The following is a 17106-nucleotide window of genomic DNA, read 5'->3' on the forward strand; positions in this document are numbered from 1 at the left end:
TGAATTCTTCTTTGGTGATTTCTCCCCTTTTCCACTTCTTGTGCATGTCACTTTTGAGCTTTAGCTCAGTTAGAAGTTCTTTGGACATCCATTCTGGCTTCTTTGCACTTGTCTTATTTCTCTTAAACATTCCCTTTGGAGTTAGCCAGTTATTTCCAGGACTCTCTGGAAATATGTATTTGTAGATAGCAATTATCAAAGTTCTTGGTCAAAACTAAAAACATGTTTAAGTGTTCTTGACTACATCTAAATGTAATATATTCTCATAAAGCTTTGTTGGGACAGTAATGCAAATATTACCATGAACCTTATTTAAATTCTTTTAATTTCAAGGACTTCTTTTGTTCATATTGACATGTTCATATTAAGCAATCACAGGGAAGAGAAACACATTCTGTCCATCTCATCAACAGCCAAGATAAAAAACACTGCAATAAACATTTTAAGCCTGTTATTGTCTTGCTGCATGCTCTAATTCCTTCCACATCTGGAAAATTGTGAACATTATATGATAAAAATATAAATTCAAGCAAAAATCCCACACCCCCTTCCTTACAGAAAGACAATATCCTAGCAAAAATTAAACAGGATAATAACAAACTAAGATTGCACTTTATTTTTTTATTATGGTCAAACTTAATATATTCCTTGAACAAGATTTAGACTATATAATAAACATATCTTCCATAATTTATAACTTTTAAAACATATATTAATCTTTTGGTGGAAGTATATTTATTCCATGTGCACCAAAATAAAACACTCTCGAGTCTTTTTAAAAGCACTGAATAAAAAGTTAGAAGGGAAACCTGTTTTAACAGTTACAAAAAATTGAGAGGCAAGGTTTGTTTCTTAAATATAAAAACCATTAACAGATTTAGAAAAAAAATCACAACAGTCTCACCATTAGGAAATACATCTATGGCATATACTACTTTGTTATTGTTTTCTAAGGAAAAGCCCTATTTCTTGAATAGCCATAGCACACTTTTAAAAACGGAAACTGACAGTATAAAACTTGTTATACAACTCGTAGAAAAAAAATGTTCACAATTGGTTCACATTCTTCATTTTCTTTGTACGCAAGTAACACTGACCATTTGTGAATATGCGTTACATAGCATGTGATACCAAGGGACAAGAGTCCTATCACATATCTCAATTATAGCTCTATAATTCCACCTTAAATGTTATGGTGCATCCTTCAAACCTGGGGGTTTGTCATTTGGTGAGGCACTACAGCTCTCTGGATGACAGCGCTAAACATTCCTCTTGAAACTGCAGATTCCACAGTTCCAAAGGATGTAGCCATGGCATTTAAAGTGGAATCAGAGGGCTATAGTTTTGTAACGTGAAAGGGCCCACAACAGAGTATGTTAAAACTCTCCAGGAATTCCTTTTATTCTGAACAACTCCAGTTAATTCATTTAACTTCTTCAAATGAAGATAAACTGGGAATACATTACAGCTTTTTAGGGAAGAGATTTAAAATGTCAGTGCAACATTTGTTATTTAGAGAATTATTGCAATTTGTTTGCAGTACAGAAACAAAATGTCTTTATAGGACATTTAAAAAAAATGGCGAGCACAAAATATGAGGAAAGCTGCAATTCTAACTTATTTTGGTAAAAACTCACAAATGGCCCCTACATGAATTATGTGCAAAGGTCAGGAATCTTCTACTCTCTAGATATTTTGTATTTCACCTTGCAGAACATCTCCAGGAAGTGAGGGCCTCCACTGGCATTAATTGGAGTTCAATGGGAACAGAGTCTGAAAGCTCAATGCTTTGTAGACCTTTCATAACTCTAGAGCTGACATGGTCACTTGCTAGGAATCATGGACACACTGACTGGGGAAAAAATTGCCGCTAGAACCATCTTCTCTCCAAGTTTTATTCTCTATGGGCCATTTTAAGGCAAGAAAAAGCCTTTCTCCACTTAAAAGGCTCACCTCCTGTTGGAAAAGGCTTTTCCGGGGCCTAAAGTCCTCTTTGGGAGCAGAAATTTTAGCCAGCGGGAAACGCAAATAGCTTTAGGAACCATACTTTCTGAACCCCTGCCCCAGAGCTTTACCGCTTGGATTACATTTAAAAGAAAAGCAGAATACATACCCAGGAGCGGTGGCATTTTACTCACATTTATGTAAAGCATTTCCCTTTTCTTCAGCAAAATCTGCTTCTAAACCAGTCCTAATTTTTAGTATTCAGAAGTTTTAAAATATTCCCAGTAGGAGCATTGAGCTGTTTTTTCAGAAACGAAAACATAAAAGCCTTAGCACACAAAACCGGCACCCAAACTTATAAAAATATATTCAAACACAAAATTTCTTCCACTCTTTGTAATTAAAGCATGAATGAATCTCATAATTACCCAGTTAGGGCTAAACACCAAACATTGCTATCTTATGCCACAACAAACCAGCAATTAATCACAAACTAATTTTGATGCATTTGCAGCATTAATGCCCTCATTTCTTAACATGTAAGCACATTAGAGCAAGTCTAAGATGTCACTAGCTGTGAGTCAGTTTTAAATTTGAATTCCTGATCAGAAAAAAGAATGGAAAGCAGTTCATATCTAAGCTAATCTTTCTACTTTGCCATTTAGGGGGAAACACTGTTATATGTCACCCGGTTCCACTTATCTTTCTCAATGGCAAGATAATCAATATCTTGTATATTTGAATAAATATGTGAATGAACGGATATAGATCCCTATTTACACAGATTATGCACTGCATAATCTGAGCATATAAGAATATTTTGGAAATGTATGCTAACCATTGTCTTAGAAACAGGTGTAGAGTGAGTGGGGTTTACATGCTCTTAACAGCAAGCATGATTGTAGTCCAATGTTACAATAAGGTGAAGTTAGATATGCTAGGTATGTTAGGTAGGCCCAGTGAAATCTTTTGTCTGAATCATGCTTAATTCTACACTTGACTGTGACTCAAATGTTTTAATCAAATCTTTAAGCCAATGTATAACAATGCCCAAAGTATGTTATAGGATAGACAGAAACATTCTGCTAATTCCGAGTCCTGCATTTATCAAATACTACATTTGTTATGTCACATTTCCACCTTTTGTGACCCAGGCATACTTAACAAAAAATCTGCATTTTATTTTATTTACACATATGTAAATATTTACATTTGAATTTTCTATTGTAATAAAACACACCACAAAAAAACAAGTCTGAAAAAATCACATACAATATAATTTTTAACACTCATTCAAAGCTGTTTCATTGCAAAAGTAATATAATTTGAATTAAGATATCTGCTGCCTGATGCTCATCACATAATTCTGATTACCAAAATATCTAGAGTATCAACCTCTAGGGATCAAATTAAATAAAGAAGTGCCTTTTATTCCTACACTCTTCCTTCAAAATTTCTTTGAAATAGCTGGCAGCAGGCTGGATGCATGCTGATTGCTACTTTACATATAAAAATCCAAATATTCACATATTGCTAACTTCAAATTGTATTGTATCTTGTACAATATCCATACATAAAATGTCAGTAACAAAAAAATCCATGTAAATCAAGGTTTTCAATTATGGTCAAGTTAATTCAAACGAGGTTTTATTTGTTATTGCTAGCATTCAAGGTCAACACAGCAACACACTCAAACCACATCTTCCCTTATGATCAAATGAAAAAAACCAATATTTATATGGAGCTAAGGAAAGCATTCTCTGTAAAAACAAAAATTAGTTGCAGGAGTCCCATTACTGCTTTTTATATGAAGGCATATGTACTAGTATCACAGAATAAGGAAGGTATAATCAGATTTTAATGAATATTATATTCTGTACCTAGGAAACCCTAGATCGTAATACTTGGAAATGTGAACAATTTACTCTGCAGATAAATCAGTTTATCATAATTTCCATGACCAAAATAGCATCAAAATTTTGTTAGATTCTTGTCTCTCTATATGTATGTGCAAACATTTCACTCCATTGATGCAGAATAAGAAACATCATGGAAATTAAATAATTTTTTAAAACTCCCTGTAGGCACTATTTGTACTTTTTTTTAATTATGTGTCTGCTCATGACTCCAAAGGCTAAATGCAGTTTTGAATGTTCGGTGACAGAGTTTGCACATATACTGTCTTTTGAATGTGATAGCTGAAAGGGGTGGAGCATGATAAAAAAGAGTGTCAGACTCCTGTGGAACAAACAATTTTTCAGAGGCTGAAGTGGCTTCTGACAAGGCTGTAGGGCTATCAGGTTCCAAAGGTTGTATTTTGGGAAGGGGTGGGGGCGGAGGCAACGGTGGGGGCGATGGAGAATGAGCTGATGTGCATATTTCAGTTTCCTTACGCACCGGCTCCTCTGAAGGTTGTGCCATATGGGACTGGAAATGACTCCACAAACGGAAATTGGTTCGGAAGGCCTTGTTGCACACATGGCAAATGAAGGGCTTTACAGAGCACAGAAGCTCCTGATGACGCTCTAGTTGTTTGTGTACAGTAAAAATTTTCCCACACTTTTCACAGGGCCATAGACCAGAATCTTTATTAGCCAGCATTTCCTTGTGCTCCTGACTGCCTTCAGAGATCTCTTCCTCTACATCATCTGCAGGTTCTTCTTTGATCTGAACTTTAAATTGTTTGGAAATGCTGAGATCTTCAGGGAGGCACGAGGAATCTTCTGAATCAAAATTAGTATGTTCTGAGGAATCACTATCTTCTTTGGGTGGAACAAAGTTGTTCATTCTGTTCGTCTCTGACTGGCAATGTAGCCTTGGAGCATTATTAACTTCACCGTTGTGCTCCAGAATGGGTAAAGAAAAATTGTCTGTGGGAGCCATACTATTTTGATTGTGGACTTCAACTTGATGACGCCAAATACTGAAGGAGGATTTGAAAGTGCGCATACATTCTAGGCAAGTGAGCTTCTTATATTCGCATGTGATTTCATGGTCATGCTTCAGCTCTAGAGACGAAAATCGAAGGCTGCAGTAAATACAAACGGTTGCGTTCCGACAGAGCCGCTCATGATTTCCCTGTTCAATAATAGAAGAAAGTTTAGCATTACAAAGACGACACTGGTAAATCTTTTTGCTTTCTACTGGACTTTCAATGCAAGTATCCTCTTTTGGTTTAAAAGCCTTATTTCCTCCAAATGATTTTTCCCCTGGGTGCATTTTTATGTGCTGCTTAAACTGTGATAGGAAGCGATATGCTTTCCCACAGTAGGTGCAAATGTAGGCTCCTCTGGCTCTTGACCTTAGGTTTCTCTTAATAACTTGTTGGGCCTGCGACCCAGCCTGTCCCTGAAAACCTTGCTTACCACGCCTTAGTTTAACAATCAGAGCCTTCTTAATTTCTCGTTCTCTCACTATATCAATTAATTTCCTTTGGAATTTTTCATCCAGCACAGTGTGTGAGCTGGAAGCAGGTGAAGGGTTCTTTACAATCCCATGCTGTGTCTGGCAATGTGTCCAAACTTTGAAGTTTGTGTGAAATCTCTTATGGCAAATATCGCAAGCATATGGTTTCTCGGGGTTATGGTACATGTTGACGTGACGATGAAGGCCTGCCGTAGATCTGAAAATCTTAAGGCAGTGCTTGCACTTAAACTTTTTGCTAGGCTTTGTTTCTTCTAGTTCACCACATTCATCTTTGCTAATGTCTGAATCTGGGTAATCAACAAAAGGTATAGGTTTTGAGTTTTCCTCAAAATTATCCTCAGACTCAGGGGAAGCATGTTCGTTAAACTTTATTTTTTTGGGTGGCAACCTTCTGTCAGCTTGAAATCTCCTTTTAGCTGGAAGTCTACTGAGATCCTGATGTTCATCTTCAGTTTTAACAGGGTTGATTTTATTGACAGATGATGACACATCCCCCACAGTAATTCTTATTATTTCAGAAGGATCAGCGAGTGGGCTGCTAGGTTCAGTTTTTATTCGTATTTCCCTAAGAGGAGAAGCTGCCTCCCTGTCTGTTGACTGGGAGGCACTAAAGGATCTAAGGCGATGTGGGTGTATTACCTGTGTTTTGTCATCAGGAGTTGCCTTTTCTGAATATGTCTTTTGAGAGACTACATTTAACATTGTCCCTTCTGTTTTGTTCACCACTGGAGATGCTTGGGAAAGCTTCAGGTCAAAAGACGGCGAATAGAGAGGAACTTGACTATCCATGGACAGTGATCTTCGAAGGAGACTTTTAACAAGTGGTCCGCTTCTGTCGATACTTTGGTTTTCAGGACCAGATACCCTAGAAGGGACCACTAATCCTAACTTTGAATAGTACAACAAATTCCTGTCTTCTCTTGAACCAGATCCTTTTCCTGTCTCTCTTAACAAAAATGTAGATTCTGATGAGTTACACAGAGATACAACTGGTGGACAAGGCCTTTTCAAAGGCACTTCAGTTATCTTTCCTTTTAGGAGCTGATTGCTTCCTCCAGATTCATCTGCCACCGAATCCTTGTCTGGAAATGGTTCCTGTAATAAGACTGCATTCCTCCTCGTTCTGTTTTGATCGTCCACTGCACCTGAGGTTCCATGGGATTTTGAGTATCTTAAAGAACTGTCTTTCAGCCATCTCCTTTCATTTAGTGATAAGCTATGTAAAAACTCAGTTGGCTGAGTTAATTGTGGTATCTTACTTTTGACAGCAACTGCAGACAAGGGTTTAGAATTATGGCTTATGTCACATGAGATGTGACCAACATTTTCCTCTTGTGTTTCATTTTTGCTTTGACAAACTATGACACTTCTTTTCTGGGAGCTGCTTTCATCTTCCTCTTGGAAAAGTATTTTCTTAATGGGACACGCAGGTAAAGGAACTTGAGGGTTTCTAGAGACAATGTTTGTAAGAAAGGAAATCCCAAGACTGTATCCCACTTCTTGCACACCCGCAAGGCTGCTTTTCTCAACAAACAACGATGAGGAGTAAATGTAGTTCAAAACATTGTCAAAAGTATCTGGTTCACAGAAGTCAAGCTGAAAAACTGACTGAGACTCATTTTCTTTTTTAGTGAACAGAGTCTGAAAGTATTCACTGCTGGCAGCCAGAACATTTTTATGGGCTCGAAATTTTTGATCTCCTACTATAAGAACAACATCACAGAGTTGCCCTTTCAGACGTTCTTCATTTAAAGCACTCAGGAGAGAAATAGCATGTGCTGGATTTATATAATGTAAGAGTCCCTCCATGATTTAGGTTTATCTGAAAGACATAAGAGGACAAAAACACAATTGAAAGTTCAGTTTAAAATAAAGAGGTAAAACAGCTTTTCTCCCCTTTTCCATTAACATTGAAGTCTCCCCAAACATCAAGAGACAGAGATAATACTCTTATTGGTGTCAAACCCATGGCCCTCCAGGTGGTTTGAACTTCCATTCCCAGAATTCCTGCCCATTGGACAAGCTGGCTAGGGCTTCTGGGAGTTTGAGGGCCAAACACCTTGAGGGCTACAAATTTTACATCTCTACTCTATACAATTGGTGCTAAGTAGTGTTTGACAGAAATATCATCTTTAAAAAAATCAAACAGTCTAGAAAGAACTAACACAAAGGTCCAACATATGATGCACATAATGGTTCTATATATAAAATGGCTAATTTAATCAATGGGTATTGCTATATAATGTAATGAAGTAATTAAAAAAAAAGAATGTGCGTCTTCTCTCTTCATCTATCAAACTTAAGCAAATTATGCTTAAGGTCAGATCTGAAGAAATACTAATTCCTTAACAGAGATTAAGATACTAAAAATCAATACAGTGGGATTTGTTTCTGTATATATAAACAGTAGATTTATTCGGACTCCGATTAAGTTAGCCTCACTAGATTCCCATAGAATTCTATGTGGAAAGTTAGTCATGACCTAGGATGAATTAATTTCAATAAAAATGAAGTGCAACTATCTTTGGAGAACTGGGCTTTTTTTATCTTAAATGTATATCCTAAGATAATTCATGTATATTTACTTTTAATTCAGTTTTCTGAAGGACTGTCCTTGAAGTAATATTTAGACTATACTTCTATACTGTACATACTTAACTAATAGTTAAATTTAGCTAGGACCCACTGTAAACATATATAGGATCAGATATTAGGCTCATGAGACTTTGAAACAGAGAGAGAAATCTTGTGAGCATGACAGAAAAATAGAAGAAAACATTTAACATCTTTCTTTTTTCTTACTGCACAGTCATGCAATACTTTAGGTTTTTTGGAGGTTTCTTACTCTGAACTAAAGTAGGTAGTGGGGGAAATTTTATATCAAGATGTGTGATCTATAATACTGTATAATACTACGGGTACAACTACACTGACCACTTATTTCAGTTTCAAATCAATATTGAAGAAGTTTTTCACTGTGAAGATGATTTCATAGGAAATCCTGCAACCAGTTTAATGCCCAGATGGTGATTACACAAACCATAGAGCACAGATGCACATTAAGGGCTTTATTTCATGTGTTTTTCTGGGTGTTTGTCACCTAGCTTCCACAGTTTGAACTTAGCCTTGAACTACATTAAATGGTCAGTTCATATGGGGCCTAAAATAGACCCCATCTGAGGTGATCACTCTTAATCTAGGTGGATATGTATTAGCATTTTGGTACTCTGGAATATCTTCCAGCCAGCCACTTTCTGAACTTGCTTGTCTATCCGTTATACACATTTATAATTTAATGTTAGGATTTCTTGCTCTCCAAAGTTTTACCTAGGATCATAGTGCTGATTCAATACAGTTTATCTTTCTAAGCATGTAGAATATAATTGACACAATATGATCAACATAGAATATTTCTCTGCAACTACATCTGGTGTTCAGGTCTTCTCTGAACACAATGCTTAACCATATGAAAGTGTACACAAATGTGCAACAACAAACCTTGCACCCACATAATTATTTCTCGCTCCTCCTTTGGCACAGCTGTAAGGAAACTGAAATAATGGACTTCCTATTTAAAATAGCTCAGATGCAATGGGAAATTATAGTTAAATTAAAACAGGAAAAGGATGCTTCCAATCTTCCTGTGACTGTCAAGAGAGAAGCAGAGAGACATGGTCCCAAGGCTCACTACTGCTGATTCATATAATGCTCAATAGCAGTTTAGTATTATACTTGAATTAAGCTTTGGTTTTTTGCTCAAACACTGCTCATATAGAATGATTCTCAGGACGTAGAATCTCAAAACAGATTGAATTAAAAATAAATGAAACCTACCACAAAGCTTTCCTTTTCTCTTCTTAAGTACACCTCAAAGCCACAGAAATCCTACATTCAGGATCACACTTGCTCCTTAAATTGGGATTACCTTGAAGTTTGTATATCAGATAGGCTGGGAGAATGGAAAAAGTATACTTTAGCAATCATTAGTATACAAAGCAAAATTTCCTGCCTTCGCAGTAACTCCCAGTACTCATTTCCATCTCAAAATCCTTATTGCTCCTGGTTTTCATTCTTTTCCACCTTTGAACTTAGTGTTTTAATAAAAAGAACCTTAATGTGAACAGAAAAATGTTCAAAACATTACTACAAAACCAACCAAGTAAAATAATTACAGATGGTTCAAAATTTAATCTGAAAATACAGAAATGTGCTGCAAAGTCTTTTTAAAAAGGGAGCATGTTTTAAAACAAGAGTTCTGGACTTCAGAATCTAATATCTCGTATCGCTTCTGAGTTTTGTCCAGAATCGCTGCCCTGCCTACCTTCTTTTTTCTACATTTGTGTGTTTTAACCTGCAAAGTGTTCTTTTGGACAGGATGCATAAATATTCTAAATGGTTTACGCTTTTTGTATCAATGGTATGCATCTCTTCTACTGACTGTTCAACCTCCTAGTTGGGTTGGTGCCTCTTCTAGTTCAGTTCAAGCAGCAAAAGGTCTTGGACCACGCTGCCTGAATGTATAAACTGAAAACAAATGTGTATGGTTGCAGTGAAAGTAAAGTATGTTTGGTGTTGCTAAAATGCCTGCCTTCAGCAAGTGACTCTCATGTTACAATAGCTTCACTGGCTACTAGCTATTTCCAGGCTCAACTCATGGTATTGATCAGTGGTGGCTAGAGGCTTTCATAACAATTGAGTGGTGAAAACACTGTGTATTTGTTTTACAGTTTTTAAAAAAACGTGTTCAAGATGCAGAACCCCATCCTGAAATAAACTGTGCACTTTGTGTAATTCCTTTAAAGTTCAGACTAAGACTCAGCAGAGTTTCACAATCAACTGAAGTGGAAGCCAACTGGACCCATGTTATTTGAAAGACCATACTCCCGATATGAACCTGCTTGGGTTTTATGAAGCTCAGAGGTTCTCTTTGATCCACCTTCACTAGGGGCATGTTTGATAGAAATGAGTCAGAGGGAGAAAACCTTTTTTTATGTCTGCTCCTGAGCTCTGGAACTTCCTACCAAGCAAGGCCAGAATAGCTCCATTCTTTATGTGCTTGTATTGGTAGACACAAATATTCAGACAGGATTTTAACCTTTGATTTGTTAGTTTGCTGGGATACGTTTTAAGCGCTATTTTTTATTACTGGTGTGTTCCAATAAATTTTCCTCTATGTTTTGTTTTGATTATAATTTTTATATTTTATATTTCTTTACTGCAAACCACCTTGGGAACCATTTATAGTGGAAAAGCAGTTACAAATTCAGTGAGTAACTTAGACCTTAACTAACAAACTTTGCTAAAGAGCATTGTTTGTTTTTGAGTAGATTCCACAGTAAGATGTCCAAGATCATATGACCTATTACTATTACCCTTGCCACTTTAAATCCGCATTGTAGATGTCACTTTAATGTTTACTAACGTCATCTATATACTTTTGAAACAAAAAGCCTATGTAGAGTTATCTCTGTTGTTAGAAACATAAAATATTGTGTCTTATGATTTCAAGCTCAGCCAAATTCTCACACTCAAAAGCTGCACAGGGCTCAGTAGTACAGTAGAGTCTCACTTATCCAAGCTAAACGGGCCGGCAGAAGCTTGGATAAGCGAATATCTTTGACAATAAGGAGGGATTAAGGAAAAGCCTATTAAACATCAAATTAGGTTATGATTTTACAAGTTAAGCACCAAAACATCATGTTTTACAACAAATTAGACGGAAAAAGTAGTTCAATGTGCAGTAATGTCATGTTGTAATTACTGTATTTATGAATTTAGCTCCAAAATATCACAATATATTGAAAACATTGACTACAAAAATGGCTTGGATTATCCAGAGGCTTGGATAAGTGAGGCTTGGATTAGTGAGACTCTACTGTACTTCCATCCTCCTACAAATTGAGTATCCCCTATCTGAAATACTTGAGGCCAGAAGTATTTGAGATTTCAAATTCTAGAATACCTATATTTGCATATATTTACATAATGAAATATCCTGGAGTTGGGATCCAAGTATAAACACAAAATTCATTTATGCCTCATATACACATAGTCTGAGGGTAATTTTATACATAATATTTTAATTATTTTGTACATGTAACAACGTGAACCATCAGAAAACAAAGCTGCTAATATCTCAGTCACCCATGTAAATAATTTTGAAGTATTTCGGATTTTGGAATTCCGGTTAAGAGATGTTCAACCTGAATTTGCTTTAGTGCCAGCTAGATATTATGTGTAATTAAGTGAGCCCTTTTAAAAGAAAGAAGCACAAAATAACATAAAACTTTCCCTAATAATGGTTTTTGCACTCAGAATTGCTCCTTGTGATCTGGGAAATTCAGCAAACAATAGCATAAGGAATATAAAGAAAAAAACGCAAAACAAAATTATCGCAGATGAAGTTATTTCAGTGAAAGTGTTAAGTAACAGTTATGTATGGTTACATACAATAAAATTGACTGATTGATTGCCACCTCTACATTTTCCACCACTTTTCTATACTAGAGTTTCCCTCTATCCAATCCTATATTTCTGCCTGGTGTTGAGATGACAGTAAAGCTAGGATGCTTTACTGGCATCTCAAACTCAGTTGTCATCTCCAATCTTTAACAGAATGAAGTATCAGTCTTGTGCTTGCATATGTAGCATCTTCACTCCTAAACTTTGTGGAAATTTCTAATTACTATAACCTCCTAGTTCATCTCAACTGCAAAACTGGTTACCAGGCTCAGAATAAGCCAGCTTGTTAAAATAAACTTAAACCAAGGTTGTAAGAATGTGTCTCATTCCTGCTTCAGATAAAATGCCATACTGTGGCTCCACTCAAGCCTTCTTCTCCTGGTGTATACCTTGGTATCAGCTCCAATGTGGCCGAAGAGACCCTCTCACAAATCCCGCAACAACAAACCAGGGATGAGCTTGCAGCACTGCCTAGTTTGGAAGAAGTTAGCAATGCAATCAGCCAACAAAAAAACAACAAAGCCAGCGGACCTGATGGGATCCCTGCTGAAATCTTCAAAACGGGTGGACCTGAACTGATACAACAACTCCACCAGCTCATTGAAAAGGTGTGGGTGACCGAGAAAATCCCAACAGACTTCAAAGATGCCACCATCATCACCCTTTTCAAGAAAGGGGACAGAACAGACTGTGGGGAACTATCACGGTATCTCCCTTCTAACCTCTGCTGGGAAAATCCTCACAAGAATCTTTGCAAACCGCCTTCTCCCTGTCTCAGAAGACACCCACCCAGAATCCCAGAATGGCTTCCGTCCCTCCAGAGGAACAGTGGACATGATCTTCACTGCTCGACAGCTCCAAGAAAAATGCAAGGAACAAAATCAACCTCTGTACATGGCATTCATTGACCTTGCAAAGGCATTCAACACAGTGAATCGCAGAGCTCTCTGGACCATCCTCCAAAAAATCGGATGCCCTGACAAATTTGTGAACATCCTGCGGCTCCTCCATGATGGCAACAGTCTTGGACAGCAACGGCTCTCAAAGTGACCCATTTAAGGTGGAATCAGGTGTCAAGCAGGGATGTGTTATTGCCCCTACCTTATTTTCTATCTTCATCGTTATGATACTTCACCTTGTTGATGGGAAGCTTCCCGCCAGAGTGGAAACCATCTATCAGACAGATGGCAAGCTATTTAACCTCAGCAAACTGAAAGCCAAAACCAAGGTCACCCACAACAGCTGTTATAGAACTCCAATATGCCGATGACAACGTAGTCTGTGCACATTCAGAAGAAGACCTACAAGCCACTCTAAACACCTTCCCAGAAGCATACGAGAAGCTCGGCCTCTCATTGAACATCGAGAAAACCAAAGTGCTCTTCCAATAGGCACCAGCTAATCCCTCTGCAATGCCAGGAATACAGCTTAATGGTGTAACATTAGAAAATGTCGACCATTTCCGCTACCTTGGCAGCCACCTCTCCACAAAAGTCAACATTGACACTGAAATACAACACCGCCTGAGCTCTGCGAGCGCAGCATTTTTCAGAATGAAGCAGAGAGTGTTTGATGACTGGGACATCCGTAGAGATACCAAGGTGCTTGTTTATAAAGCCATTGTCCTCCCAACCCTGCTCTACGCCTGCGAAACATGGACAGTCTACAGACATCACACCAAACTCCTGGAGCGTGCCTCAGAAAAATCCTGCAAATCTCTTGGGAAGACAGGCGGACAAATGTCAGCGTGCTGGAAGAAGCAAAGACCACCAGCATTGAAGCAATGCTCCTACACCATCAACTCCGCTGGACTGGCCACGTTGTCCGAATGCCCGATCACCATCTCCCAAAGCAGTTGCTCAACTTCGAACTCAAGAATGGGAAATGTAATGTTGGTGGGCAGGAAAAGAGATTTAAAGATGGGCATAAAGCCAACCTTAAAAAATGTGGCATAGACACTGAGAACTGGGAAGCCCTGGCCCTTGAGCGCTCTAATTGGAGGTCAGCTGTGACCAGCAGTGCTGCGGAGTTCAAAGAGGCACGAATGGAGGGCTTAAGGGAGAAGTGTGCCAAGAGGAAGGAGCGTCAAGCCAACCCTGACCGGGACTGCCTTCCACCTGGAAACCGATGTCCTTACTGCGGGAGAACATGCAGATCAAGAATAGGTCTCTTCAGCCATCTACGGACACACCCCCAGGACCTCACGACTGGAAGACCATCGTCCTCGGCCTACGAGGGATTGCCTAAATAAGTAAGTAGTAAGTATTATCTTCCAATCTAAATTTATTTCTAAACTATTGGGTGTGCTGAATGGGGTTATACTCCCAATGAAGGTGCAGGTTCACAACTTGGATATGCGTTAGATTCAGCTCTGAACCTAGAAACTCAGGTAGCAGAGATGGCTAGGTGTGTATTGCAGTTAAAGCAGAACTGTCTGTTCCTGCTCCGGCCATGGTGACACATGCCTCATTACATCCTGGCTGAATTACCATTGTGCATTCTATGTGGGGCTGATTTTGAAGAGTGTTCACAAACTTCCAAATGGTTCAAAGAGCCACAGCCAGAATGCTAACTGGGGACCGGTTGTATGAACACACAGCAATCTTTCTGTCATAGCTCCACTCGCCACTGGACTATTTCCAGGCACATTTCAAACTTCTGGTCTCAACCTCTAAAACCCTTTACAGTTTAGGTACAAGTTAAGAAGCAGTCCATGCTTCAGATCTGATGGAGAGGCCTTTGCTCTTCCCGTGACATTTCATTTCAAGGACTTTGTAAATCAGAAGCATCTTGAAAGCAAACATTCACCCAAACCCTTGGGTTGAATAACAAAGATCCTGAAGACATGTGTATGTCTCTATAGTTCCTACCCACCATTTCACCTGTTAACCTGTTTTTTGGGTATAACTGACCTGTAAACTCTAGTTTTTGAGATACAGAACATATGTCATGTACCAGTTGCCATCTGCTTCCCACAGAAAACAATAATTATATCCAAGAAACTAGAGCTAATGTGGTTTAATGCAATTTTTCGAATCAGCAGCCCAAATAACACTAGGAACAGATCTAAAAATCAAGACATCAAGAATTTTATTTTTGGTTGGGCTTCCAATACAGACATACTCTGACAGAGAGGCAGGCAGCAGGACAACCAGAACAGGTTGGTAAATCTGCTTGCTGAATGGATTTTTCCTGGTAGTGGATGTCATAATACAGACACTATTCTTTAACCACAGCTAGGAAACAGAGCTGTGACACTGAGAGGAGCTACTCCACTGCTGAAAAAATGGCTGTCAATGATTAGGTGGATTGGAAATGGGCTCAGAGACCATACCACCTCTGATCCAAGTATCCTCCTTTCTTCCTAATTTAACATGACCACTTGGCGCAGCGGGTTAAACCTCTAAGCTGTTGAACTTGCTGACTGAAAGTTTGGTAGCTCGAATCTCAGGAGCGGGTTGAGCTCCCACTGTTAGCCCGTTTCTGCCAACCTAGCAGTTCAAAAACATGCAAATGTGAGTAGATAAATAGGTACTGCTTCATTGAGAAGGTAATGGTGCTCCATGCAGTCATGCTGGCCACATGACCTTGGAGGCGTCTATGGACAATGCTGGCTCTTCGGCTTAGATATGGAGATGAGCACCAACCCCCAGAGTCGGGTGCAACTAGACTTAATGTCAGGGAAAACCTTTACCTTTTTTACACTTGAAAGATTGGCATTATAACTTTTGAAAAGTCCCCATATTTGAATAGCAAACCTCAACTGGCACATCATATTTATTTGCTTTTGATTAAGCAAAGAAAGAAGCAAAAGCCATATGATTTATTGCAAACTTATAAGTAAACAGGCAGGCCCAGAAGAAAATACAAAGTTTGTTGAAGGACTCAATACACTGTGATAGTATTTAAAAATTATGCATGAAAAACATCTGTTCTGCAATGCAAAATCGACAATCAGGCCAACAAGAACTACCTTGAGATGTGATTACTTAGTCAAATTTAACTTCAGAGCTATTTTCAGGACTAGAAGCCAATTCTTGAAAAAACAAGATGATATTAGAGGAATACTTTCCAGCTGAACCAAGTGATGTAGATTTAGATTTTTGTCGTCTTCCAGGTGCTGATGGACTACAACTTTTAGCACTCTTCACTCTCCTGGAAAGTCCCCTTATTTCATACCGTGAAACCCACACAATCAGTCCCCAAACTCTGACTCATTCAATTGTGAAAAGAACATGGTCAGCAATCAAATTACACAGTGAACATATTTTTCTTTTGCAAAAAACAAAACAAAAACAAAACTAGCAACATTCCCCCCGTCCCACCCGACTGGTCAGCATGACATCATAAGGCCCAACAGCCCACCACACCCATTGTTCCGCGCATGCTCAGGAAACCCTCTCATCCCCCCAGTCAAACTATCCTGAGTTTGTCGCGTGCGCAGCGGTCATTGTATCTTTGGGCACGGCACATGCGCACGAAGGAAAAGCCACCACGAGCGAGGAAAGGGCAACGGACATGCGCACTAGAGCGCTAGTGGACGGGGCCGGCGTTCGTATTCCATGATACAGGCGCCGCTTCTGGGATCGACGCATGCGCCATGGAGGGGTGGAAGCCCGTTTTGTAACCGGCGCAGGCGCACATGGCGCCTCCGGACCGCAGCCCTACTGAAGTGTCTATGTATGTGTATATATGTGTGTGGGGGGGGGGGGGGGGGAGAGAAATAGACCTCAGCGTTACGTCAGGAAAGGACGCCTTTGTGCAGGGGGAATCCCGCGCCTTTCGTCCAGCAGGGGAGCCGCCTTCAACGCGCGGTCCGTCGGGACCCGTTACTCACCGATTCCGCCGCAGGACGGGGATCCCCCCTTGCCTCACCCTCCCTTTACGATGCCGTCGCGCGCGCCGCCGTGATTCCATCCATCTTGAATTTGACGTCATCCCACACCAAGGGATGAGGTCATCGCAGCCAGCGCTCGTCACGTGCGCCTCTTCCCCATTGGTTGGCGCCAGGCACCCGTCGGCCGGGTGGGAGGGGGGGCAGGGGAGGCGCGCGCGCGAGGCCGACAGAAACCAAGAGGGCCAGGGCGCGTGGCCATTGGCGCGGCTGGAATCGCTTTAGTTTAGCCTTTCCGCTGTCGACGGATGGGCTGTGGGTTGCCATGGCCGTCAAAGCGGATTGATAGCGGTATAAACACCTCTGCCAGTTTAACAGTAATCCTATCACATTAATAATACTAATACTAAAAATAATAATGTGTTGTCGAAGGCTTTCAA

At 39.5% G+C, this 17106-nt stretch overlaps 1 protein-coding gene across 3 annotated transcripts; it reads right to left on the reverse strand.

Annotated features, from left to right (window-relative positions):
- Positions 1–307: 307 nt before the first annotated feature.
- On the reverse strand, positions 308–16818 carry zbtb21 (zinc finger and BTB domain containing 21). 3 transcript variants are annotated; one of them, XM_008107481.3, is made up of 4 exons: positions 16670–16802; positions 9205–9319; positions 6010–7192; positions 308–5022 (listed from the first exon to the last, which is right to left on the reverse strand). In XM_008107481.3, the coding sequence occupies exons 3-4, from the start codon at positions 7177–7179 to the stop codon at positions 4048–4050; spliced, it is 2145 nt and encodes a 714-aa protein (XP_008105688.1). In that variant the 5' UTR covers positions 7180–7192; positions 9205–9319; positions 16670–16802; the 3' UTR covers positions 308–4047. The 3 variants fall into 3 exon arrangements, with proteins under 3 accessions (XP_008105688.1, XP_008105686.2, XP_062831204.1); XM_008107479.3 differs by having other exon boundaries at positions 308–7192; XM_062975134.1 differs by lacking the exon at positions 9205–9319 and having other exon boundaries at positions 308–7192; positions 16670–16818.
- Positions 16819–17106: the final 288 nt, after the last annotated feature.

The sequence above is a fragment of the Anolis carolinensis genome, chromosome 3, assembly GCF_035594765.1.
Source record: "Anolis carolinensis isolate JA03-04 chromosome 3, rAnoCar3.1.pri, whole genome shotgun sequence".
Taxonomy (NCBI): domain Eukaryota; kingdom Metazoa; phylum Chordata; class Lepidosauria; order Squamata; family Dactyloidae; genus Anolis; species Anolis carolinensis.

Bases quoted from the DNA above. Each gene is read 5' to 3' on its own strand.
- zbtb21 (XM_062975134.1), bottom strand. From the start codon at position 7,179: ATGGAGGGACTCTTACATTATATAAATCCAGCACATGCTATTTCTCTC.